The sequence below is a fragment of the Serinus canaria genome (genome assembly GCF_022539315.1).
Source record: "Serinus canaria isolate serCan28SL12 chromosome 7 unlocalized genomic scaffold, serCan2020 HiC_scaffold_29, whole genome shotgun sequence".
In the NCBI taxonomy this organism is placed as follows: domain Eukaryota; kingdom Metazoa; phylum Chordata; class Aves; order Passeriformes; family Fringillidae; genus Serinus; species Serinus canaria.
The window spans coordinates 3,798,820-3,826,252 of record NW_026108147.1 but is presented as its reverse complement, the minus strand read 5'-3'; the positions used below and the strand labels follow the sequence as shown (position 1 = coordinate 3,826,252).

Genomic DNA, 27,433 nt, shown 5'->3' with positions numbered 1-27,433 from the left:
CCTTTCCTAGGCAGAGCTTTTGGTGATGCTGCAGGGGCAGTCAGGCTCTGCTTTCCCTGCACAGCCTCCAGAAAAATGCTGGAAGGACTGAGTGCTATAAATACATCCTTAACCCCACTGCAGTGGTTTGTCTTGGCCTTCCTGGAGGAAAGAATCCCTTTAATTAGTAAGAGAGTCAAGTTTATTTTGGGGTTTGCTTTGTTTTCATTCTGGGACCTGAACTCTGATGGCACTGCAGCTTCAAAACCAAAAATCCAGAATGCTGGAGCTGTGCTGGGGTCTGCTCCAGCTGCTCTCCTCATCCTCCCCCTGCCTCTGCCTGGGAAAAAACAAATCCTTGCAGCGGGGAGGAGGAGCCAGAGGTGGTTTTGATGTGCCTGGATGTGCTGAGCACATGTTGGTGAGAGAGAGCCCAAGGACAGAGCTCCTGGCTCTGGGAGCTGTGCAGAGGGCAGGGCTGGTCCCTCTGGGCTCTGCACTCAGTGTCTCACCTTCTCTGCTGCTTTTGGGCCATATCTGGAGGGTTGGAGACTCTTTCCCCAAGTGGCTGCCCTTTATGAAGGATTTAAGGCTGCACTTGATGGTGGTAATTGTTTTCTGAGCAGTGAGTGCTGGTGGTGGTGCTGGAGTAGAGGCTGACACCCTCCTTGTTGGCTTTGAACTGCTTTTGGATCTTTAGGTGGGGTTTTCTGGCACCTTTTTTTCCTCCCCTAAACATGAAAAGAATTTTTTTATAATGAATTTCAGTGGCTGGTGGGGTGGAGTTAACCTGAGGAAGTGGCACAGAGGTGACAAAGAATAAAAACTGGCCCCCAGCTCTCCTTTCTCAGCTGATGTAAAGGAAATTGGAGGTTATAGGATTAGTAGGGAACAGGATTTGAAGGGAGAATTTCAAGTGTTTGGGTGCAGGGCTTGAGCAAGGACTCAGTTTTCAGCGTGGTTTGCTGGAGCACATTGTAGGTCAGGATGCAGCAAGAGGCCTTGTGCAGAAATAACTCATTTTTTCCAAATTATCCTTTAATAGGCCTCATTTGCATGCTGTGAAATAACAAGTGTGAAAAGCGTCAGGGCCAGGTCTTTAAGGATGGAGGGGTTTGGTCTCTTAGGTGAACAAAATTGCTTTCTGATAACTGAGCTCAGCACAGGCTCCTTTAAAAATCTCATTTTAGTGCAGGGCTTTGGGTTCCAGGGGTGTGCCTGAGGTGGTGGGAGCCTGCTGGAACTTGGAAAACACACTTGAGCCTTTTGCTTCACCCAGGAAACACAAATAAGAGCACAGCCAGAGGGCAGGGTTTTTGCAGAGACCCACAGCACTCTGATTCCTGGATGAGTGTTGTATTTTTTTTTCTTTTTAAATATGTCATATTACCAGTTCTGGCACAAGTCAAGATTCAGCTTTATAAAGCTCAAATGGAGGGGGATTAACAAGTGGATATTTGCAGTGTTGATTTAGATCTCAGGCATTGCAAGAATTCCCCAGGTGCTGTGTGGAGGAAGAGGAGCCCCAGGAATGGCAGGGGATGGACCTTTGGCATCCTGGTGCTTTTTCCTTCCTCCATCCCTGCAGCTTTATCTGCAGGAGAGCTGCAGGAGCCTTTGTGCTGCAGCTCTGGCTCTGAAGTTCATGTGAGCAATGCTTTGGGTTTCCAAAATGAATCCTTGGGACTTGCATGGCTCCTGTGCTGTCCAGAATAAATCCTTGGGACTTGCATGGCTCCTGTGCTGTCCAGAATAAATCCTTGGGACTTGCATGGCTCCTGTGCTTTCCAAATGAATCCTTTGGACCTGCATGGCTCCTGTGCTTTCCAGAATAAATCCTTGGGACTTGCATGGCTCCTGTGCTGTCCAAAATGAATCCTTAGGACTTGCATGGCTCCTGTGCTGTCCAGAATGCCTGGTGCTAGCAGGTGCTTTTTAAATAGGCAGCTGTGGAAGGAAACTCTTCCCTAATGGAGCTTTTGGGCACAGATGATCTTTTCTGACTCTTGTGAACTGTTTTGAAGCACTTTTCAGGCTGGCTGGCTGAGCCCTTCCCTGCTTGCTTGGCTTTGTGCTGGCTCCAGGGTGCAGCCCTGGCTCAGCTGTGCCAAGTGCCAGGATTTTAGTGCTGGTTTCATGGAATGGAGTCAGTGGGATCAGCCTTGCTGCAGGAAGGTAAAAACCAACAGTGCAGCTGAAGCACCTGGGGTGAGGGTGCTGCCAGGGGAGGGAGACAGGGCAGGGAGAGCACCCAGGGCACCTGATGGGAACCTCTGTGGGGCCATCTCCTGTCCCCATCAGCTCAGGGAGATGCTCTCATGCACACAGGGTAGGTAAATCAGCCTTTTTCTCCTGGTGGATCTCTGTGCAAGTGAAGGAGAGTGGGGGCCCCCTTGCACTGTTTCCCTGTTGCTGTAACCAAGGCTGTTCCAGATCAGCATTAATTCCCTTTGAGACCCTGCCTTGGATTGCATTAACTTTATTCTTTTTTTTTCTTTTGACATTTGACAAAAGCTTTGTTTAAACAAAGTGAGATGTGCATCAGGCTAATAAATATAAACCCAGTCAGATTCTCCCTGCTGGGCTGTTCTCTGGAGAACAGTGTCTCATTTGTGTGTTTTCCACTAATCATCTCCAAACCTTGCATGGGTGATATCAAGTCAGGGAAAGTGGATTTAGGATTACATATGGTGCAGTCAGGGAAAAAGAGGCTCTGTTTTGACAACCAGCATAGCAATCTGGGAGACATGACTGCAGTTTTAAAAAATGTTTTCAGAAATGTGTTGCATAAACAAGTCATCATTTCCCTGGTGGAGAGGGGAAGTGTTTTTCTAGATGAACTTCTGCACAAACCTTCTGCAGCCCCAGCTAAAGGCACTGGGAAAGGTCAGGTGATGGCAGAGCACGGCTCTGGGTGGACAGGCAAGGAAGTTGGGCTGGACTGGGATTGAATTTGTGTTCCAAGCCCTGTCCAACAAGGCCTTGGGCACTGCCAGGGATCCAGGGGCAGCCACAGCTTCTCTGGGCACCCTGTGCCAGGGCCTGCCCACCCTCCCAGGGAGGAATTCCCTTCCCAATATCCCATCCAGCCCTGCCTTCCCTTTGTTTCAAGCCATTCCCCCTTGTCCTGGCACCCCAGGCCCCTGCCAAGTTTTAGTCTGGGCTTTGCTGTTAGACACTCTCAGGTGTTTGCCCTTCTGTTTCATTAAGCCTGCCTTGATATCCCCATTCTCTCCTCCCTCCCAGACCTTTTTCCCCCCAAGGCTGCTGTGGGTTTGCTCATTTACTGCCACCTGCTTCATGTTCTGCTGCATCAATGTTGGTGATGCTCAGGTGTTAGCCCAGAGCCAGCTCCTGTCTGAGTGCCAGGGCTGGGCATCCTGGCATGGGTTTTACTCACTATTGCTTCTAGAGCTGTGCTGGGGATCTTCAGGCTGGATTTTAGGAGAAGGTTCTGCCCACAGAGGGTGCTGGGCACTGCCCCAAGGCTGCCAGAGCTCCAGGAGGGTTTGGGCAGCTCTGCCAGGGGTGCCCAGGGTGGGGTTGTTGGGGTGTCTGTGCAGGGTGAGGGTTGGACTGGATGATCCTTGTGGGTCCCTTCCAGCTCTGGATATTCCATTTTCCTCTCTATCAAGTAGTCACCAAGTTCCCCTTGCATTTTTTTTTCCTGTTTTTTTTGGAGTTGCAGCCATTCTTACCCATCTGAAAAGCTCAAAGTCTTTGCAGCCTGCCCTTTTTTCTTTTTTTTTTTTTTTTTGTGACTTTCTTCTTGCCAGATAAATCTGCTCCTATATTCTTTCAAAATGCTCTTTCCCCCCACTTCATCTTTTTTAATTTCTCCTTTCATGTCGATTTTTCTTGTGCCAACTGCAGAAGCTGCCCCTTTTCATCTTTGATGCTTCTCAGGGAGGTTCCTCATTAATATTCAGATCTGAATAAGAAAGGCTGATGCCTGGTTTGTGTTTTAGTCAGCAGAGGCAGCCCAGGCTGTGGCTTTTGAAGGGTGCTTTGGACATCCTTGGGGACATGGATTTAGTTGTGGATTTTCCCTCCTGCCTGTCTCAAGTCAAAACTTGAGGCTGAGTTCCCTGTGGGATCCTCTTTGCTGTGCTGGCACTGCCCTTCCCTTGAGGCAGGAGATGGGAGCAGCCAGATCCCCCCTGTCCCCACTCAGATCCCCCCTGTCCCCAGCCAGATCCCCCCTGTCCCCAATCAGATCTCCCCTGTCCCCAGCCAGATCTCCCCTGTCCCCATCCAAATCCCCCCTGTCCCCAGCCAGATCCCCCCTGTCCCCAATCAGATCCCCCCTGTCCCCAATCAGATCCCCCCTGTCCCCAATCAGATCCCCCTGTCCCCCAATCAGATCCCCCCTGTCCCCAATCAGATCCCCCCTTGTCCCCAATCAATCCCCCTTGTCCCCAATCAGTTCCCCCTTGTCCCAAATCAGATCCCCCCTGTCCCCAATCAGATCCCCCCTGTCCCCAATCAGATCTCCCCTGTCCCCAATCAGATCCCCCCTGTCCCCAAATCAGATCCCCCCCTGTCCCCAATCAGATCCCCCCTGTCCCCAAATCAGATCCCCCCCCTGTCCCCAAGTCAGATCGCCCCTGTCCCCACCAATCCCCCCTGTCCCCAATCAGATCCCCCCCTGTCCCCAATCAGATCCCCCTGTCCCCAATCAGATCCCCCCTGTCCCCAATCAGATCCCCCCTGTCCCCAATCAGATCCCCCCTGTCCCCAATCAGATCCCCCCTGTCCCCAATCAGATCCCCCCTGTCCCCAATCAGCTCCCCCTGTCCCCAATCAGATCCCCCTGTCCCCAATCAGATCCCCCTGTCCCCAAATCAGATCCTCCCCCTGTCCCCAATCAGATCCCCCCTGTCCCCAATCAGATCCCCCTGTCCCCAATCAGATCCCCCCTGTCCCCAATCAGATCCCCCTGTCCCCAATCAGATCCCCCTGTCCCCCAATCAGATCCCCCTGTCCCCAATCAGATCCCCCCTGTCCCCATCAGATCTCCCCTGTCCCCAATCAGATCCCCCCTGTCCCCAATCAGATCTCCCCCTGTCCCCAATCAGATCCCCCCTGTCCCCAAATCAGATCCCCCCCTGTCCCCAAATCAGATCCCCCCTGTCCCCAACAGATCCCCCTGTCCCCAATCAGATCTCCCCTGTCCCCAATCAGATCCCCCCTGTCCCCATCAGATCCCCCCTGTCCCCAATCAGATCCCCCTGTCCCCATCAGATCCCCCCTGTCCCCAATCAGATCCCCCTGTCCCCAATCAGATCCCCCCTGTCCCCAATCAGATCCCCCTGTCCCCAATCAGATCCCCCTGTCCCCAATCAGATCCCCCCTGTCCCCAATCAGATCCCCCTGTCCCCAATCAGATCCCCCCTGTCCCCAATCAGATCTCCCCTGTCCCCAATCAGATCCCCCCTGTCCCCCAATCAGATCCCCCCTGTCCCCAATCAGATCCCCCTGTCCCCAATCAGATCCCCCTGTCCCCAATCAGATCCCCCCTGTCCCCATCAGATCCCCCCTGTCCCCATCAGATCCCCCCTGTCCCCAATCAGATCCCCCCTGTCCCCAATCAGATCTCCCCTGTCCCCAATCAGATCCCCCTGTCCCCAATCAGATCTCCCCTGTCCCCAATCAATCTCCCCCTGTCCCCAATCAGATCCCCCCTGTCCCCAATCAGATCCCCCCTGTCCCCAATCAGATCCCCCCTGTCCCCAATCAGATCCCCCTGTCCCCAATCAGATCCCCCCTGTCCCCAATCAGATCCCCCCCCTGTCCCCAATCAGATCCCCCTGTCCCCAATCAGATCCCCCCTGTCCCCAATCAGATCCCCCCTGTCCCCAATCAGATCCCCCCTGTCCCCAATCAGATCTCCCCTGTCCCCAATCAGATCCCCCTGTCCCCAATCAGATCCCCCCCGTCCCAATCAGATCCCCCTGTCCCCAATCAGATCCCCCCTGTCCCCAATCAGATCCCCCTGTCCCCAATCAGATCCCCCCTGTCCCCAATCAGATCCCCCCTGTCCCCCAATCAGATCCCCGTCCCCATCGATCCCCGTCCCCAATCAGATCCCCCTGTCCCCAATCAGATCCCCCCTGTCCCCAATCAGATCCCCCCTGTCCCCAATCAGATCCCCCCTGTCCCCAAATCAGATCTCCCCTGTCCCCAATCAGATCCCGTCCCAATCAGATCCCCCTGTCCCCAATCAGATCCCCCCTGTCCCCAATCAGATCCCCCTGTCCCCAATCAGATCTCCCCTGTCCCCAAATCAGATCCCCCCTGTCCCCAATCAGATCTCCCCTGTCCCCAATCAGATCCCCGTCCCACGATCCCCCTGCCCCATCAATCCCCCTGTCCCCAGCTCAGATCCCCCTGTCCCCAATCAGATCTCCCCTGTCCCCAACAGCTCAGATCCCCCCTGTCCCCAATCAGATCTCCCCTCTCACCCTTGCCCTGCTTTTGGGCAGACACACCAATACAAAGCATTTACCAACCATCCCCTCTCCTCTCCTTCCCTTTCCTCCTGCTTTTCCCTGCTCCTGGGGTTCTGTGTTTAGCTGAATTTCTGTGTGGTTTGGCCCTTAGGAAATGTTGTTTATTGCCTGAAATCAGAGATATTCCTCCAGAGATGATCATTTCCCTGCCCAGGTTTCCTGGAGCAGGGAGCAGTTGTGCTGCTTTCATTTTCTCTTTGTCTGCTCTCTGTGTTCCTCTCAGCCTCTTGCTGGGGTTGTCACTGCCTGTTGGAAAAGGGGCTGGCCCAGCATTCCAGTGCCACATTTCTGAGAGGGATGTGCTGGGAATGTGCCTGTGGTTGGAGCTGAGTGATGTTTCAGTGTTTTTCACTGTTCCTGACACTCCTCACCCACAACATGCCCTGCTCTGTGCTTCTCCCCCAGGAGAAAACTCTGGGTTCATCTCTGGGATTTAAATTTCTCTTGCACTGACCGTGTGTGTCAGCTCCAGGACCCAACCCCCTGGGGAAATACAGGCAATGGGAAGTTTTCCTTTGTTAAGGATGTCATTCATTTTGCCTTGTGAAAAGCCTGCAGCCAAAATATCTGCTCTGTTTGCTTTTGGGATTTGTTTTGTGGGGTGGGGAGGCTTAGGATGAGTAGTCAGGCTTGGAGCTGCGTTGTATTTAAGGGCAAAATAAATAATTTGGTGGTGTTGGATGTAAAACTTTGTGCATGGGATTGGTTTTGGGAAGATACTGGGGTCCATTATTGATCATTCCTTTTGTAGGAAGCACCTTAAGGAGGTGACACACCTGGAAGCTGTGAGGAGTGAGAGAGGGGGAATATCACCAGCAGCAAAACCCCTTTTGATTGGAACAATTAGAAAACTGAAGCCAAACCCCAAATACTGTGCAGAGAGCCAAGTGCTGTCCAAGCCCAAAATCAGATTTTGGGAAAGGCTGGGCTGGGGAGCTCGTGCAGGATTTTGCATCCCTGGTCCTCCTTTTGTTTCCATGGCAGCACAAAGGATAACAGTGCTGCTGCTGCAGCTGCCAGCTGCTGCTGGAGGAGAGATTACAGCTTTGACCTAAATCTCTCTTTAATGCAGTTCTCAGTTACTGGGAGAGGCTTTTCAGATGTCAGAGATAAGGGAGGCTCTGATGAGCACGGCCTGGGATTCCTGCTCAAAGCTCAGCCTCCTTCTCCTGCTTGTAATTAGGAATTGGGCATGGCCAGAGATAAATCTGCCCAATATCAAACATTTCTCTGGGAGCTGGAGGGGTTTTATCCACCCTGGCAGGGGATGGGAGGAGCCCTGAACTGCCAGCTCCTGAAATCCCCCTGGTTTTAGGGCTGGCATTGAATTCTCTGTGGCACTGGTGCTGTTGGTGAGGTGCAAATGCAGCTTTGGGATGGCATTCCCAGAGCCTGGCTGCAGCAGGGCAGGGAGCTGCAATGCTGCTTTTTACCTAAACTGCCTGAGAATTAGAAATTACCCATCTGCAGCTCAGGGAGGAAAAAAGGGCCAGCTTGGGGCTGGGTGGCTGCAGCAGTAATTCCTAACTGGCATCCAGTGGGAAGCCATGGAATCCCTGATTCTGTCACACTGAGCAGGGAGGAAATAAAACCTTAAATCATCCTGGTGCTGCTGCTGCTGGTGGATTTCTAAAGGTTTTATTTGTTACTGCTTGGTAGTTATTGTTTGGTGTAATGGGACAGAGTGAATGAGCAGAGAGGACTGGTATAAAAAAGTGATTTGAAAATCCCAATCACAACAGGTATAAAAATTCATAGAATTCCAGGGTGATTTGTGTTGGAAGGGACCTTAAAGCCCAACCAGTTCCACCCCCTGCCATGGGCAGGAACACCTCCCACCCATCAAGGGTGCTCAGAGCCCCATAAAATACAGAAAAAGAACCTTTTGAAACATGACACGATCTTCCAAGTGATTTTTTATGCAAAGCTCAGAAATCAACAGGTCAGGATGGTTTTTTGGCTATTTGCTGTTGGAACTGACTCAAGGCTTTAAGTGCTGGGGGCTGTGTTGGAGAGGATGTGCTGGGAGATTACCCCCCCTGAAAAATGTGAAAAATGCATGTTTTAGGGGGATCACAAGTCTGAACCCAAAAGCTGCACATTTCCCTCTTTGCTCAGAAAATCAGCCCAGGAGCTTTGGGAACTACATCCTGAAAGTGCTGCTTTGATACAGCTCCAGGAGAGACATGTGTGGCCTCATCTGCATCCCTGTGGGCAAGTGGGAGCTTGTAGGAATATTTCCTGTACCAGTTCACTCTCAGCTTTTTATTTCAAAGCAGAAGAAACTCTAAATATTGCTTGTAATGCAGAAATTATTGAAGGGGGAGAGCAGCAGGGGACGTGGCTGTTGGTGCTTTTAACTTCACCCCCGAGTTGGGGAGAGCTCCTGTTCTCAGCAAAAAGGATCTTTAGCTGAGAAACCCCTTGGCTTTTCTATATTTAATTTATTTACAGCTTTTCCTCATTTAGAGGGACAGCAAAGTAACTTTGGGATTGCCTGAGGGAAGCTCTTGCTGAGTTTTCTAAGAATTATGAAAGATTTAAGTCCTTTTCATGGTTTTCATGACTTCCCTCCCCTCTTCTGAGCCATGGATGCTGGGATTGCCCTTGACCCTGTGTTCTCACATTAACACTGTTTTCATGATATTTATTTAGGTTTTAGTGGCCATTCCTGGATTTGAAGAAGTGGATTTTATTTTTTTTTTTTCCTGTTGGGAAATTCTAAGCAGGGCTTTTAAATGTGGAATATTGGCACAGTCAGACCTTGGAGTCAGCTGCTCTCCTGTGCCATGGAGGGCATGGACAGGGCAAGAATGGCCCCCAAACCCCAGGATTTCACCCCAGGAGGTGTTGGCTCATCCCTGGGAGTGTCCAGGGCCAGTTTGGACAGGGCTGCTGGGACAGTGGAGGTGCCCCTGCCCATGGTGCAATGGATGAGCTTTAGGGCTGCTTCCAACCCCAAACTACACAGTGACCCTAAAACCCTTCAAGTGACACCAAGACAGCAAGGCCAAACCCTAAACTGACCCTAAACCCCACATGGGGGTCCCAAAGTGACCCCAAAACACCAAATCCGAACCCCAAAGTGACCCCAAAACACCAAATCCAAACCCCTAAGTGACCCCAAAACACCAAATCCAAACCCCAAAGTGACCCCAAACCCCACATGGGGGTCCCAAAGTGACCCCAAAACACCAAATCCAAACCCCAAAGTGACCCCAAAACACCAAACCCCAAAGTGACCCCAAAACACCAAATCCAAACCCCAAAGTGACCCCAAACCCCTCATGGGGGTCTGAGGGGTTTGGGGTCAGTTTGGGGTACTGGTTAATTCCAGTATTAACATCTCATTGTTAATACTGGAATTAAGCAAGCTCCTCTGGGTGGGGCTGAGTTACCAAAGTGAGGTTTTAAAATAGGTGAGGATCCTCTTGGGAGTTCATCTTTAGTGCAGTGGGAGAAATCAAAACAGAAGAATTGAGGAAAAAGAAAATGAAGATTTCTGTTGTGACAGTGTTGTGAAGGAAATGCAGCTCCCAGAGTCTTGGGGCAGGTTTTAAAGAGTGCCACCATCAATGTTTGAGGCTTTTGATCAGTGATGCAGCAATGAAAGGAGCCTGAGCTGCAACTGTGATTAATTATTGACAGAAGCCATCTCTTGCATGTGGTGGGATGGGGAGGTTGAGTTCCCTGGGATTCCAGGGCAGTAATGGGATTCCATCAGCCCCATCCATGTGGTTCTGCTCATGGTGCAAATCTCTTCCAGTGGGTTTGGATCAACATGTGGTGCTGGGGGTGAAGCTGCAGCTTCAGGGGGGGTTTTGTGAGCTCTGTGTGCTCCACTCTGCTGGATCCACTGGTTCGTGCTGTAGCTGGAAGTCAGTTTTCTTTATTTAGGAAAATCAAACCTGTTTGTCACGTTCTACCTGTGAGTGTTTCCTTTTCTCCCAACATCTGTGGATCTTGGAATAAATCAGTTTTTCCTGAGATATTCCTGGAAGGAATTGGGTAGAGGCTGCCTCCATGTCCATGCCAATGGTGGCACACAAACTTCACAGTGCAGAACAGACCAAATGCTGGTTCATGCCATGTTCTGTGTTCAGCTGTGGTGATTCCCTCCAAACATGCCACTGGGGAGGAATCTCATGGATCTCCCCACAGAAATAAGTTGGTTTTATTTTTATAGAGGGCACTGGAAGACTTGATGTGAATTAATTGCAAATTGGGGATAATAGAAGTGGGAGATGGAAGTTTAAATCTAAATTAGTTGGGTTGAGGTCAAGGTGTTTTGGTGTTTTGGTGGTTTTTAAAAGGCATATTTGGTTGAAATTCCATTTTATTGCCAATTCTCAAGCATTTTGGACACTCAAAGCCTGTGTGGGGGCAGGACCCAAGGGCTTTGGTAAAAAAGGGGAAGGGAGCTTTGGCAAGAAGTCCAGCACCTTGTCAGGTGAATTTTATTTTATTTCTTGTATTGCTGATTGGGACTAAAATGCACAAACTGCCCCTATGGAGGGTCCTTGAGATCTGATGCAGTTTTGGAAGGTCCTGCTGTGGGGTTTTGGTGCATTTTGATGAAGGAAGGACCAAGCAGGAGGAATAAATCCACATCCTTGGATTTATTTATCCTTCCTTTCTGCAGCTGCCCACCTTCTGCTTTGTCTTTTGGCCTCTGAGCTTTTTGGGATTTCAGCTTTCACTGCCTCCCTGATTTGTCCTTTTGGAAAGCACAGGTGTTCCAAAATAACATTTTAAGGTTTTTACAGGGTTTGTGATGTTCTTTTACCCCTGTGCAGCTCCCCTTTGGCTTGGCAGGTTTTTATTTTGCACTTCTCCAAGTCAGCAGCAGTGATTTGCTCACTCATCTTTTTCTTTAATCTTCCATGGTGATAAAATCCAGTGGTTCTCCTTCATGGAAGCTTGTTGACATTTACCAGGGAGCTCTCCCACTTTGTTTCACACACCTAAACCCCCACAAGTCAGGGATAAGAGACTGATGGTTTTCCTTGACTCCTGAGAGTCTGGAGCTGAGCTGGAACCTCCCCATCCCCTTCAGCCTTCCCAAATCCACAGAGAGCTGCTGCTTTCCTGTCAGGGCAGTGACATTTTCCCCCCAAAGCTCCCCATCCCATTGCTCCCTGTCTGGGAAGACATTCCTCCCCCAGGAAGGCAGGAGAACATCCCAGAGCAAGCTTTGGTCCCTTTGGAATGCCTCCACCATTTCCATTTCCCAGATGGAAACTGCTGCTGGTTCTGTCCCCAGCTCAAGTCCTTGTCACCTGGGTGTGGCACAGAAAGGTTTTCCTGAATTCCAGTGGGGATTCAGGCCATGGAGCAGGAGCTGCAGGAGCACAGGGAATTCTCTTGCACCTGGAATGCCAAAGGTTGACCCAGTTTCTCTCGGAGTCTTTGGTTTTCCTTCCCCTGCCAGTGAGGGTGTGGGAGGCAGCTCACACCTGTACCAAACACTGATTATTTCCTGTGTTCCCATACACACAGGGATTATTCCCAGCTGGAATGCAAAGGGTTGGGTTAGGTAAACCTGGAGGAGGTTTCCCAATTCCTGGCTAAGAGGTCTTTGTGGGCTGTTGAGGAAAAAGCAATATATTCACTGGAGAGAGTGGGAACACAGGTTTGCTTGGTGATTGTTTGTAGGTGGGTGCTGGGAGAGCTTGGATGGTTCCTGCAGTCAGTGAGGGTCACACCTGGAGTAGGAAATTATCTCCAATTTCTTTCCTCTCCAGATAAAAACATCAAATGTAAAAACCTTCTCCTGCTCTGCTGCTGGTGCAGGACCCTGAGAGGTTTGTTTAAAACCAGCAGGGTCAGGTGTGACCTGGCAGCTCTCATCTCCTGAGGCTTCAGGGGCTGCTTGGAGCACCAGGAATCTCAGTGCTGCTCCATCTCTGTGGGCTTGGAGCTGAGCTGCTCAGCAGGAGCATCCTGAAAGGGTTAAATCAGCACTGGGGACACAGACATCACTCTCTGTTTGCTGACCAGGCCTTTATGGAAGCAACAAAACGAGAAATGTTTTTAAATACAGGAAAGTGGAGCCTTATTTCTGTTCTTTGGTGTGGTGAGGTGAGGGGCAGCCCAAAGAGCTGAATTTCTGTGATAAACCTGCCTTTCTTCAAGGAAACAACCCCTGCCCCAAGCAGTTTTTAATTAATTTCATAGTAAATGGCTCTGGGGTTTATTTCTAGATTATGCTGCTGAAAAAATGGTGTGTTTGGGGAATAAAGAGATTTTCCCCTGCCTGAGCAGGGCTGTTCCCACTGACTGTGGTTGCTGCCATGAAGTGTGATGTGCAGCAGAAAAGAACATGGTTCAGAGCCTGCAGCTTTCCTTGTTTCCCTGCTGGAGAAGTGGCTGCAGCTGCAGTGGGTGACATGGGTGTGACAAACCCAGGGCTTTTCCTGTCACAGGGGAAGGAAAATTCTGCTGTGGGTGGGAAATGGCTCAAGCAGGAACACACTGGGAGAGCCTTTGCTCCTAACTGGAGTTAGTTTGAGCTCTGGGATGATGTGGGAGCACCTGCTGCTGGGAGCAGATCTGTGCAGAATGGGAATTTTGGGGATTTTTTCTACAATTTCCCTGGTTTTTGTCATGTTGGACCATCAGCCTCCCAGGAATCAGACCTTTGGTCTCACATTCCCAGAGCTGTGGCATGAAATTGTGTACAGCAGAGCATGAAATGGCATTATCCTGACCTTGGGAATGTTCTCCTCTTCCACAGATGCCTTTGTGAACAGCCAGGAATGGACCCTGAGCCGCTCTGTGCCCGAGCTGAAAGTGGTGAGTTCCTGTTTGCTCCTGCCTTGGGACATCCTGGGAATGTCCCACCCCCCTGGGGACCTCCAGCTGCTGCTGGGGGAAATGTGCAAAGCAGTTTGTGACAAGGATCACAGGGGTCCCAGGAGGAGGGAAGAGAGGAGAATCCTGACTCCATGTTCAGAAGGCTGAGTTATTATTTTATGATCTATATTATATTAAAACTATACTAAAAGAACAGAAGAAAGGATTTCAGCAGAAGGCTGGCTAAGAATAGGAAAGGAATCAATAACAAAGGTTTGTGTCTGGACAGCTGGACTGGGATTGGCCATTAATTAGAAACAATTAAATAAAACCAATCCCAGCTCCACCTGCTGCATCCCACAGCAGCAGATAAGAATTGTTTGCAGTTTGTTCCTGAGGCCTCTCAACTTCTCAGGAGGGAAAAAATCCTAAGGAAAGGATTTTTCATAGAACAGCAGTTTTAATAAGTGAAGAATTTTCCCTTTAAATATCTGTTATAGACTCCCAGAAGGGTTTGGACTGGGAGGGACCTCAAATTTCATCTCATTCCAGGGAGACCTTCCACTATCCCAGGCTGCTCCAAGCCCCCTCCAGCCTGACCCTGAACACTCCCAGGCCTGAGGCTGCCTCTGTGAATCTGATGTCTATTCAATTTTCATTTTGCTCCTCCTTCAAGGATCTCTCAGTGTTTTATTGCTGCTGGAATTTGTTCTGCTCCATGAAGCAGCTTCCAGGGGGGATCTTCTCAGCAGGGAAGTCTTAGGAGGGCAGTGGAAGTTAGCAGCTGACATGTAAAGCTCATTTTATCTCCCCATAATCACTTTCCATGATTTCAAGGGCCAAATGTCCCTTCTGCCTCTCTTTAAAGAACTTAAAGCTTTTCCAAAATCTGAGTTGACAGTGGTGTTTGGTGGAGAGAGCCTGCAAGGCCACACTTAGCAGGATAAATGCACTCAGAGAGGCATTTGAAGGGCAGCAGAACCCTCACAGCTGCAGTTCTGTGGCTGCTTTGATTTTAGCAGGGCTCAAGGTGAGTGCAAGAAAAATCTGGCAGTCAGTGGGTGTAATTCCCCAATTCAGGAAGGGTCTCCAGGTTTTGTTAAACAGGTGGTGTCATGTGGAAGACCCCAAACACCTCACACAATGAAAAACCAGGAATTCAGGCCTGGAGGGTGTTGTTGGACAGGATTCCAGCACTGCTAGCTGCCTTATCCTGGGAATCCTTGCACATCCCTTCCCCTCCTCTGAGCCCTGCTGATTCCCAAGAAAATTGGGAATTGCAGGTGAGAGCAGAGCTGCAGGCTGGGATTCAGGGCACAAACCATTGCTGCTGCTCTCAGGGTCCATTTTTCCCTTGTGCCAGGCTGGCTGCACCCTGTCAGTGCCTTCCTTGGCTGTCCTGGCCCTGACTTGTCTGAAGCAGGGCTGGGAAAACAGACTGCAGCTTTGTGCCTGCTGCAGAGAATGGATTTGCAGCCACCAGAGCTGTCCAAGGGGAAAAGCACAACTCCTGCTGCTACAAAAAAGAATAATTTGATTACAGCCCTGCACATGATGGAAGCCAGCAGCAGCAGCTGTGAGCTTGTGCTCCAAGAGGAAGGGGGAATAAGGAAATCTGAATAAGCTGAAATCTGCCTTTCCTGCACATCTGCCCCTGGGGAGGGCTCAGGGCTGTGAGTTCCCCCCATCATTCCCTTACTTCAGCCTCATCCTGGCTGCTCCTGGGGCTGAGGAGCATCAGGGCCATGCTAAAGGGAGAGCTTGTCCCCCTGTAGGGGCTGGGAGGTCCTTCCATGGATCATTGGTGTTGTTTATTATGGGGTTGGGCTGTTTGTCTCTGCTCCCACACACCCTTAGGATGGTTCTGGCAGGCCGGGTCACGAAAGATGAGTCTGGACTCTGGGTTTTTTGGTCTTCAGAATTGTTTATTGTTTCTTATCTACAAAGTCCCTTCTCTGCCAGACCTGGATCTGACCAGCAGGGCAGCCAAAGGCACTCTGACCTTCCCCCAAGGCGGGCACATCTTTTATAACAAAAACTGCGTATATCAGATTTACTTTTTATCCCCAATACCTGTCACCCTCGTCACCCAGTGCACCCTCACCCCAGACCAACCCACAAGTGCCAACACCACAGCAGAAGATGGATGACAAGAAGAAGAAAGAAGAGCCTTGTGACACGCCCTGATTGCTCCATCTTGTCTCCACAACCCCCCTGTACCCAAACCCCAAAATCTGTGATTTACCCTATAATTGTGTCTTCCCTTCACCATTCCCACCCCAGTGATTCCCACAGGTTCCATCTCCTCATACACAGGTGGCACATCCCTAGATGGATCAAAATCCATCCACCAAGTGCTTCTGGCAACATTCCAAGGCTCCCGAGCCCCCCAGGGGTTCTCTCATAGCTCTGGACATCAGGAGGGATGGGCTGAGCTCCCACAGTTTATTGTTGATTTAGTTTTGTTGTTGTACCCTTTGGGCTCTGCAGAATTTTAAAGGGAACAGAAACTGGCTCTGGGAGAGCAGAGAGAGCCCCCAGGGCTGCAGGGAAGGAAGGAGGCATTTCTCAGTGTGCCTTGGAGGGAAGAACACCACTCTGTGCCTCCTTCCTTCAGCTTGCTTTCTTTGCAGTGCTCAGAGGGACATTCAGGGCCACCTTGGAGGGGTTGGAGCAAGCTGGGATGGTTGGGGAGGTGTGGGGAGGAATGGGGTGGGCTTTGAGGCCCCTTCCAACCCAAACCAGTCTGGGATTCTGTAACTGCTTCTGCTGATCCAGGACTTGGGTTTCATGTGGATTTTGATGTTTTTCTTGTGGACAAGAGCGTGGTGAGACCACTGCCTTTGGTGTTCCTGGGTGCTGTTTGCTCAGATGTTAAATGAGGATGTGTTAGGCAGGATAAACACGAGAGATTGCTGCATAAAATCACCAAATCTCTTGCAAAAAAGATCTGCCAAGTGCAGGCAGGCTCCTCTCCTGGACAGCTTTAAAATGCCAAGTGCCATCAATACAGTTTGTGATTTTCCCCAGCAGGCTTTAGGAGGCTTGGGTTTGTTTTACAGCACGTCTGGCACATGGAAATAAATGATTCAGTGTTGCACAAGTCAAAACTGAAAAGAGCAGCGAGTTGGAGCTGAATTTTCTCCTCCTGAGCTGGGTTAGGGTGGTATTTTTGTTCCCTAACATGCTTGTCATAACTCGGTGCATTTCAGACATAGCCATAAATAAATGGAGATGACTGGGATTGTTTGTGTACAAAGCAGGGCAGAGAGGAATATGACTGCTGTGAAAACAGCCTGGCATTTTTGTCATGCTGTGGGGGATCAGCCTTAAAGCAAATATTATTGCTGACAAAGAGAGAAACTGTATCAGAAGTCAATTTCTTTTTCCCCCCAGTGTGGAATTTATTGCTCTTACTTTGTAGGAATGAGTCAGAGAACCTGAAGTGCTGTCAAATGGTGTAACCTGGTATGTCCTTTGGGATAGTAAAACAAATTAATACATAAAATTGTGTTCTTGAAGCTTTTGATGTCTTTCAAATTTTGGGGGTCTCTGGATAGAACAGGACATCCCAGCCATGGGATGGTGCCTCTGACTGGGCCCCCAGGTTGATGCTTTTCTGTTCTCCCTGGCAGTTACAAGTGTAATAGAAAATAAAATTAATTTCCATCCACACAAGGCCAATCACTTGTAAGTGAAGGTTTCACTGGAAAATTGTCTGGGCCACATGTGTGGACCATTAGAAACACAGTTCAGCTTTCACACACTAAAATAAATATTTTTCAGTGATGAATCCTCAATGGGGGGGGGACTTTGTGCATTGTTGTAGGCAAAAATAAGAGTGGGAAGGAGCTTCTCCTTGGGAAGCTTTGTGTGGAAGGGGAGATGGTGTCCCTCTGGTGATGAGAGGAGGTGCCAAGGCCGAGCTGTTCACTCAGGGCTCCCTCAGCTCTCGGTGGGTTTGTGCTGTGAGTGGGAGTGGACAGATGTGCTGCAGCTCCTGGGCATGGAGTGGAGGGAGAAGGCAGGAACTGCAGAGCTTGCTTCATGTCCTGGGCTGAGGGACACGTGCTGGAGATGTCATTTTCTTCCCGTGACTCATCCCAGCATCCCTCCCTCCCTCGCTCCCCTGCTGCCCACGCTGTGGGATCAGCCCCAGGCAGGGGGAATTTGGGGTGCCAGCACACGTGGCTGGGTCCCACCAAGCCAGTTTGGATCAGCAGGGTGGTGTCCTGCCAGCTGGGGTGAGGAGGTGGGATGGGATGGGGAGATGAGGTGCAGCTCGTGGCTGCTGCCTCGGCCCCTTTGGCAGTCAGGGCAGATCAGCAGAGCTCATCTTCTCTCCAGGGACCTTCTGTTCTGGACCTCTGGTGAGGGTCAAGTAAACAGGAGAGAGCAGAGCAGGCTGGGCTTGTTTCAAAGGGGGAGAGGAGCTTCCATCCCCTCCCTGCCCCGAGAAGGGAGCACAGTGGCGCCTTTAAAGCCACGAACCCCAAATCTCCTCAAGCCCTTGGGCATTTGGGCACCTCCAGGAACAAAACTCTGGGGTTGGGCTGAAATATTTCCCTGGGAGGGTGGGGAGGCCCTGGCACAGGGTGCCCCATCCCTGGCAGTGTCCAAGGCCAGCTTGGGCAGGGCTTGGAGCAGCCTGGGATGGTGGAACAAGAAGATCTCTCAGGTCCTCCCCACCCCAACCCCCCCTGCTGTTTATTTTATCTCTTGGCACGTTTTGCTCCATATTGGAATAAAACCCCAATATTGCAGGGTGGAACGTGCCTGGGCTCCTCTGGCCCTGCTCTGGACCAGAGGCAGCAGCTCTGTGGTGTTTCACCTCACAGACACCTTGGGCTGGCTGAAGTTGCAGTTGGGCACTCAGAATGAGTCCAGGCATGGCAGAAACTCAGTTTACCTCTGGTGGAAAAGGTTCAGGACAGGGAAGAGGAAAGGGAGAGGATCCTGCCAGAGGGTTAAATCCAGAGTTTATTCCAGGGGGACAGAGCTCTGAACCTTGGGAACAGCTCCAACAGAATCCTGACCCCATGGTCTCTGTGTCTTTTAAACCCACAGGGAGGGAGAGGACAGGTGAGCCACCAACCAGGTGGGAGGGGGAGGGTCTCAGGGGACAGTGACACCTGGACAGGCCAATGACCCCAGGTCTGAGAAGCATCTTTGGAACTGCTGCCAATCACAGGATGCCCTTGCTGGAATGTGGAACTTGATTGAAGAGCAGTTAGGAAAGGGGGCAAGAGGGAGGGGAAGAAGTTGGCACTGAGAGGAACTGGCACAGGACATTGCTTCACCCCACACCAGCTCCCTGTCTGTTCCTTGGGGTGTTATTCCATGGGAGGATTTTCCTTGAAGACACTGCAATGTACAGGCATGGCTTGCAGCTGAGTTTTTTTGTTGCTTTCTTTCCATGTTGTGTGCCAGGGCATCGTGGGCAACCTGGCCAGTGGGAAGTCAGCGCTGGTGCACCGCTACCTGACCGGCACCTATGTCCAGGAGGAGTCCCCTGAAGGTAGGTGCCTCCCCAGCTCCCACTCTTCCCTCCCCCCCACAAACCACATCCCTGCTCATTTTTGGTCATGCAGAAATGAATTAGCAAAAAAAAATAAAATAAAATCCCATGTGCTGCTTCAGAATGCGTGGGGATTTTTGCTTTAATGTTCTCCAGGCTGGGCTAAGTATGTACAATCAAATTGTGGATTTTCCATCCTTTGAATTGCTTTGCTTTGCATCCCTTCAATACTTTGGCCCCCAGTGTGTGTCCATATAGGAATTAGTCCTGATGGAGAGGAGCTGGCTGCTCTCAGTAGTGCTGCAGCTTTCCCTTGGGCTGTAGGAAGCCACAGTTACTGGGTTTCTTGTTAGCAGAATAAAAATCTTCACCTAAAAATGTGTAACTTACTTATTGTTTAACATATTAAATATTTGTGGGTTTTTTTTTAAATGTTCTTATGGCATAGAAAATTAATTTGTACACTGTAGTGTTGAACATTAATCCCAGTTTATAGCTTGAAATCAAAAATTATCACAGTACCTTATCAAGGTTTATCTCACAGTAAATACTTTTTTTGATTATTTTTCTTTATCTGTTCTCCTTATGAACTTTTAAATCCAACTCTGAGACACTGAATTTCTGGTTCCTTCTTTCCCTTACTGGCTGTTCCCTTCTTTGCAGATATGGATGCAGGTAACTATACATTGTCTTCATGGCAGCTCTGGTTTGGAAGGGCCAGATGGTGGTTTCTGTCCTAGAGTGTTTTTCCCCCCTTGTTTTGTGTATCATTTTGAGTTGTTCCCTTTTGATTTCGAGTCTTTAGTGCATCTCACTGTTGTTGTCTCTTGCTGTAGTTGTCTCTCCAGCAGTAGTTTGTAGTTTCATGCATCTCTGATAACATTTGTTCCTAATTAACTCTTACCACAGGAAGCTGGTTCAGCTTGGTGGTTGACATTTTAACAGCCTGGGGTTGGAGTTAAGATGGGAGGAGAGGGGAAGGGAGGGATGGAGAAGGAATTTTGCACTAACACTGAGCTCCTGCAGTTGGTGAGTTTGCCCTGAATGCTTTTGCTGGTTTGTGGCTAGGGCTGACAGCAATAAGTGATGGTGGCATGGAGCAATGGGCACAGGAGTGTGTGTGGATCTGCTTCTGCCTGCTGGGGGGGAGAAATGCTGACAGAGCCTGCAGTGGCTCTGAGAGCAGCAAAAATCACTGGCTTGACACATCTCTTCCTCCACTTCATCAACAGAGGATATTTGGGTTTGGTTTTGGGTTTGATTTTTTTTCCCTTGGAAGATTCAAATCTCCTGTTGCCCTGCTCTCCTCCTAAAAGATGAATATTTTATATTTTAGGTGATATTCCTTGGGACTGTTGCCATCTGTCCTCTTTGTCTTGAAGGATTTTTGTTGTACAGTGCTGGAGTGACGTTGGGACTGTTTTCCCTGCTAGGATTAGATGACAAAAGCAGTGTCAAATCATTTCTCTGCACATAAGTGTGGCTGACAAGCCTCACTAATGACACCGTTGCATTTCATTAGCAGGAGGAAAACTGGAATAATTAAGAGCTCTGATTTGCCTGGTGAGGGATCAGGTCAAGGTTTCCAATCAAGTCAGCATGAAAGGAAATCCAACCCCTATAAATTACCCCCAGTAAACATCTGCAGTGGGGGTTTGGTAGAGAATCACAGAAGCACAGAGAGCTTTGGGTTGGAATGGCCTTTAAAGCTCATTTTCCACCATCCCAGGCTTCTCCAAGCCCCCTCCAAGCTGCTCCTGAGCACTTTTAGGTCCTTCAAACAAGTCCCTGGAAAATCCTTCATGTTGGAGACCCTCGTGGATCCTCCCCCCTCCCTTTTCCTGAGGGACTGTAAATGTGTCACCTTGTTAAATTGGATAAAGATGAGGGTGAATGTCAGATGTGAAGGTGTCAGCTGCTTGATCACTTCAGGAAAACCTGACTTTACTGCCTTGGGATGGTTTCCTAACAGCTAAATTTAACAGGCATCATAAAATCAGTGCCTAATGGGAGAGGTGATGGATATTTGCTTCCCCTGGAAGGGGTGATGAGGGCCAGGGGCTGCTCCTTCTGCTCTCCTCTGCCTCTCCATTGCTGCAGTTACCAGGAAAGCTGCCCTGCATCAGCCAAGGGCCACATCTCCTGCAGGCCTCCAGCATCCCAGGAAATGAATTTGAGCTGTGTAAAGATGGTTTCAGGTTTCCTTCAGCCCTCCCAGTGAGAGATTCCTGTGTGCCCATCACCACCTCCCCACCAGGAGGAGGAACCCTGCGCTTCACCCTGCCCTTCTCTCTCACTGCCTGCCCCAGGTTTTACTTCTGCTCTGAACTTTTCAGTCCCTGCTGTGTTTGCAACTTGCAGAGCTTTGTTTTCTCAAAGAATGAGTTTTTATTAGGAGGAAAAAAGGCCCTGAGAGTTTTCCTTTGCATGTTTAACATTTTAGCATGTGCTGCTGAGTGACACATTTAAAATCAGATGTAAGAAAAGCAGCAATGTGTTACCCTGCTCTAATTATAGGGGGGAATTTCAGCACTCTGGGACTTTTCAGATTTTTTCTGTGATGGTGCAAGGAAATTGTTATAGATACATATTTTAATATGTATTTTAATTAATGTTAATACATATTTTAATATTGGCTTTTCTGCAAATATCAAAATGGATTTTATATGTGTGATGGTTTGAAGATACAGTTTTTATTTCTGTTGTTAATTAAGCTCAGCCATAGTTGTGAAATAGCTAATTACCAGTATGCTTGTGTTAAAATACCTCCTTAGATAACATCTAATAAAGATATAAAGAGACACCTAGTACAAATACTCCAGCTATCAACACTCACTGGCTGAGGACAGTGTAGAGCAAAGCCCAGAACCTGGAGGGGATAAGAACAGACTAAAATAATAACCAAAGAATGCACATCCTCTGAAAAAACACCCCCAAGAAGATTTTCCAAACAGTTCTTAAAACATCTGAACTGATTTGATGAAATTTTACTGTGCAAAGGGGTCTGTGAATATACAACAAGCTGATATAAAAGAAGAATTTAAGAGTCCCCCCAAAGATAACAGTGTGCTCTTAGCTGTAATTACCTTTACTCTAGAATCTTTATCTCCTGTTATCCTTTATTAAACTTCTTAAATTTTCACCAGAGAGGAAATGGCTTTTTCACAGGAATGGTGGGAGATGAGGAATCCTAGGGATTTGTGATCTTCTAAGGACCTTCTGAGCAATTGGGATCAAACCTGGGTGCTTTCCCTGCTGGAACAACAAGGGAGCTGGGGGAAATGTTGTGGCTTTGTTTCCCCCCATCTAAAAGTTGATTCTGCCTGCAGAATTAACTTCAGGGAGATGTGTGCTGTACTTTGAGGCTGGACTGTGGGCTGGAATTGGAGACTGAGTTCTTTGCAGACCAAGGGGAGCTGCAGTTTGCAGGAGTAGTGAGGGGCAGGAGGATTCTGTTACTTGGTTGGGTTTTGTTTCCAAAAAGCCACAGAGGTGTGAAACGTGACTTAAAGGCTTTTCCACATCTCTGGCATGCCTGTGAATATTTTAAGTCACGTCATGATTATTTCAGTACTTTGTTTTCCAGTGGGTCTAATAAAACAACAACAACAAAAAAGACAAACTGTGGCCCAGGCTGGGATGACAAAAAAGGAATTTTTTTTCTTTGCATACTACTCTGGGATATATTTAAGAGTTATTTATTCATTTCATGTGCAGTAATTATTTTTAGTGTTTTAACAAGCATAAAAGCCAGCCACCATCCCAGCTTGAGGCAGCAAGTAGCTGTTGCACTCAGGGGAGGTTTCCTCTCTCTTTGTGAAGGAACTTACACTAAAAATCAAATTTCCCCCAGTAAAAGATACAGAGTAAAGCCTTTAATGTGTTTTTCAGAAAGCTGTGATCATTTACTCTCTTTCCAAATGTGACCTAGAAGTATGTTTGTAACTTTTCTCAGTGCCACAGTGAGCAGTGTGTCACTTGAGTGGCAGCCATGGTCATGTTTAATATCCAAATACCAAATGAAGTGTCACCCTCAGCCTTCCCTTTGAAGCATGGCATGAAAATAAGTTGCCAGCCTGTAACAAAAGCATGCATTGATGACATTCAGGCCTTCCCCAACCTCGAGGATTCTGATTCTGTGTAGAAATGACATCCTGAGGGATGCATGGCCATGTTTTTCAGTTTATCTCCAGTATTCCTGCCTGCTGCTTCCTCAGCAAAGGGAAATTATGCAAGGAGGATTGAGGAAGAGTGCTTTAAAATCTCAGCTGCTTTTGTTCCCATCCTCTTAAGGGATTTCCTCCTGGTCCCAGAGCCTTACACAATGTGTGTGCAGAAAGTTCAGGTATAATCTGTGAGCTGGGATGACCTGCCAGGTGTCTTCATTCAGGTCTGAGCCTGGCCTGCACCCAAGAGTGTGGACCTGCTTCACCTGGGGGAAAAAAGGGATTAAAAAAAGGGATAAAAACTCTGTCCCATGCCTGGATGTGTTTAAAACCAGGCTGGGAGCAGCCTGGGGTAGTGGGAGGTGGAATGGGATGGGTTTAAAGGCCCTTCCAGCCCTAAACACTCTGGGATCTTTCTTTGCTTGCTGGGGTTGTGCTGGGAGATTTAACCTGGGCTGGGGTCAGGGGTTGAGGTTGGGTTGAACAGAGCATGGGGGCTCAGCAGGGCTGGACACTTTGTCCCCTCTGCAGCTCTGGGCTCCCTGTCCCCTTCTGCTCCTGGGTCAGGCAGTTCTGCCTGCTGAGAACAATCAGGTTCCTGGGGCTGCCAGGCTCTCTGCTATTTTTATCCAGTTCATATTTCTCAGATATGAAGGAAGGCCATATTTACTGAATATTTACTGACCACCCAAATCTGATCTTTGATGAATAAAGGGAGGATGTGTCCCAGACTAATCTGTGAGCTCTGTTCTCAGTGAGCAGCTGGCTGAAGTGGAAATGAAGAGCAGAGCAATGTCTCCTGTCAGGATGTCCTTGGTGCTTTCCCTGCAATCTCTCTTTTCCTCCAGCATTTTTTGGAATGCCAGAAAATCACCATCATACATGTAAGGATTTACACAGGGAGGCTTTGCAAGAATCCCAACATGAGTTTATAAAAGCCACATTAACCTCAAACCATTTTGTGGTTCTTGGACTGCAGAGCCCTCTGAGGAAGCTGAAATTTTCTGGGTTGGTTCCAATTCCTTGGTGCAGTTTTCACGAGCCCCCTCAGCACTTTGGGGCAGATCAAGGTTTTTTTTTGGGCCTGCAAACCCACAGGCAGACTCTGTCTCGTGTTCAGAGGACACTGATGACTTGGGACATGTGTTTCACAATTACCTCTTTCCAGTTCTTTGTCTTTTTGCTGTAATAGCAGGGAGTGATTATTTTTATTTGGCATTTCACGCTGACACCCAGATATAAACCAACACTTGTCTCTTTTTTGATCCCTGCTGCAGAGGGTTCTCTTGGGCTTTTGGAGCCTTTCAGGCTCAGCATAAAAGAGGGTGTTTATGCATTCTGCCCTCTCCCCTCTGGAGCCCTTCCCTCTCCTCACCCTCCTGGGACTGCCTGTGTGGGTTAGAGGAAAAAAAAATCCCTTTGAAAACCTCTCTGTTCCAGCTGTCAGCTTGGGGACTGCTTCAAGTGTCACACAAATAAGGAGCTCTGGTAATTAAAGGGAAAAACTCAAGTATTTGCTCTTGAGGAGGTGCTGAGGAAGCAGATTGCCAGAAAAGCTTCTCTTTTAGCTTGTGTTCCCTGAGGGTCCTTAAGGTGTTCTCTTTAACACCTTGAATGGGCAGGGATTTTTGGGGAATAAAATGTGCTTCCCATAACAGGCTCCTCTGAAGGGTGTGTCTCAGGGAGAAAACTGTAAAGCAGATTTATAGAACTTCTCTTACCACTTTAGGCTCTTCACAGGAGGGAAAGTGACTTCTCCCAACAGTGGGTGATGCTGCAGGAGGAAACAGCCTCGAGTTGTGTCCAGGGGAGGTTTAGGTTGGCTGTGAAGGAAAAGTTTTTCACCAAAAGGGTTGTCAAGGATTGGAACAGGCTCTTCAGGGCAGGGGGGGAATCACTGGGAGAGTTCAAAAAAGCCATGTGGGTGTGGCACTGGGGACAGGGGTTGGTGTGGCCCTGGCTGTTGGGGTCTCTAGCTGGTCAGAGTGATCCAGAGAAGAGTTGGAAAGTCTCTTTTCCCAGCCTGGTGCCTGAAGAAGGAGCCAGAGCTCTTCATTTCTTGGTCTCAGAATTGTTTATTGTATCTCATCTATAAAATTTTCCCCCTGCCCAGCCCAGCTCTGCTCAGCAGGACAGCCAGAGGCACTCTGCCTCCCCCAGGGCAGTGCTATCTTTATATACTAAAATCTACATGTACAATATTTACAGTTATTTTCCAATACCCATCACCTGTGTGAGACACTGAGCTTCTGCTCTAAACCAATCCAAAAGTGCCACCACCACCAGTGAAGGTGGAGGTAGAGAAGGAGAAGAAGAAAGGCCAGACACGCCCAAATCCCTCCATCTTGTCCCCAAACCCCTGTACTAACAATCCCAAACCTACATTTGCACCCTGTGATAACTTTATTCTTACACTGTTGAACCTGCTGTGGCTTTTATCCCTTCATGTAAAGGTGGCAGTTTGCTCCAGGGTTCAGAATGGAGCCCACTGCTGTTCTGGGCTGTGTGCCAGGGTCTCTGAGCCCCCTGGCAGGGTCCTGGCATCTCCAGACTCCCAGAGGGATATCCTGAGTTCCGACAGCTGGCAGTGCTGCCTGGGGTCACACTGGTGCTGTGACAGGGCTTTTCCAGCCCAAACTCCTCTGGCATTCCGTGGCTTTGAGTCTCCAGTGCTCCCTGCTTGCTGCTGCTGCTTTTGAAGCCACTTTGGGGTGGCTCCTGCTGGACCTGCCTTTTCCTTTATTTCTCTTCTGGATGGATTTCTAAATCAATGTTTCACTCTTGATCTCAAAGTCAGGTTTAGAGTGTGTTCCTTGTTCAGCTTGTATTTCATTTCTTATTGTGAGGTTTTTTTCCCCCCCCCCCACTTCACTGAATCTGTTGTTGTTATGGGAAGTTGTATCAAAAAGAAATACTCAGAGTATTTTGAATTCTCACAGACCCCTCAGTTTGCTGCCACAGCAGGCTGTTCCCATTTCAGGAAGGGTAAAATTATGATTATGGTTTAATCACTGCTAAGTCCACTTTTAGGTGTAGTTGCTATTTGTGATGTAAAGCTGCAGTGAAAGGACAGGTATAGAGAAGCTGGCTGGGTATAAAAAGCAGAGAGGTGTTTGAAAATGCCTGAGATGTGTGCATCAGTGCTCACATTTTGGGCTGTCTTTGTGAGCTCTTAAGGGTTTGTTAGTGCTCACATTTTGGGCTGTCTTTGTGAGCTCTTTAGGGTTTGTTAGTGCTCACATTTTGGGCTGTCTTTGTGAGCTCTTTAGGGTTTGTTAGTGCACATTAGGATATTGCAGTTATGTTGGATGCTTGTGAGGTCAAGCAGAAATTTTGAGCAGTTGAATTTCGTGCTGGATTGAAAGCTGGGATGGGTTTGCCTGGAAGATGAAATGCCTGAGAAGCCAACTTAGAAGGAGCTGCAGCAAAAAAAAAAAAAAAGGGTGATATTTTGATTTTTTTAAATCATGGGGCTGACTTTGTGAGGAGCTCTGTTTGGAAAGTGCTGTTTTGGGCTGTAAATGTTTAAAACTGGAAAAGACTGGTGGTGGAAAAGGTAGGAGTGTGCTAAAGTGGTAGCACATCCTGCCTGAAGGAGCTGACTTGCTGGGGTTTTTTTTGTCTCCAACTGCTTTGATAAAAATAAGCTCTTAAAATTAGACTTGTGTGTATACAATTAGTGGGTGTGAGGTGTAAGCAACCCTCTGCACCTGCTGTCAGTAAAATAAACCAAGAGAAGGAAATTTAAAAAAAAAAAAAAAGATGAAAAAGGAGCTGTTGGTAGAAATGGGAGCAGTGACTGAATTGTGGGTCCTTGTCAGCTTGTGGCTGACAACATCCCCTGATGTTGGGGAGGCTGGGAGGGTGTGAGGGCTCTGGGTGGGTTTCAGGCTCCCCCACAGGTTCCTGGGGGTTGTTTTTCCTGCCCTTCAGTCTGTCAGAAATGCTTCTGAACGAGGAGAACACACAGCATGCTCAGCTCTTACTTGCTCAGTGCCACAGGTGTTGTGTGTTGATGTGCACTGGGTGTCTGATAAAGGTGGGTTCCTGCTTCAGCTTGGACTCAGGGGTGTCTGAACCCCAGCTTTATCCCTGGAGTTGGGGTTTAGTGCTCTGCTGCCACTTGATAGCCTTGCCTGTTTAACTGGGACCATAATAATTAATGGCTGGAAAGATGGGAAAAGTATTTCCCTTGCCCAGAAATGGGATCAGCAGTTTATTTCTCAGTGAGAACTCACACCTCTTCTCCCTCCCTAGTCTGATCTCCTGAATAACCAGGGTCCACATGTTTCTGTTTGTGCCTGGGTGTTTTGTAGGCAGATTTTGGTCCTTACCTGCCATGGGATGCCCTGTCCAGATCAGCCCAGGCTGAGGCTGGCTGGGTGACACAGTCTAGGACAAGCTGTCCCCTTCTCTGCACTCTGCAGGAATTCCCAGCTGCTTTTCTCTCTCCTGCCAGAGGT

At 48.9% G+C, this 27,433-nt stretch overlaps 1 protein-coding gene across 7 annotated transcripts in view; it reads left to right on the top strand.

The window, feature by feature from the left end:
- Nucleotides 1-27,433, top strand: part of AGAP1 (ArfGAP with GTPase domain, ankyrin repeat and PH domain 1) — a 323,709-nt gene that overhangs the window by 88,876 nt on the left and 207,400 nt on the right. For all 7 annotated transcript variants that reach the window (XM_050987588.1, XM_030231113.2, XM_050987587.1 and 4 more), the window contains exons 2-3: nucleotides 13,228-13,286; nucleotides 18,717-18,804. In XM_050987588.1, coding sequence (XP_050843545.1) covers nucleotides 13,228-13,286; nucleotides 18,717-18,804 — 147 coding nt within the window. The remainder of the gene's footprint in view (nucleotides 1-13,227; nucleotides 13,287-18,716; nucleotides 18,805-27,433) is intronic.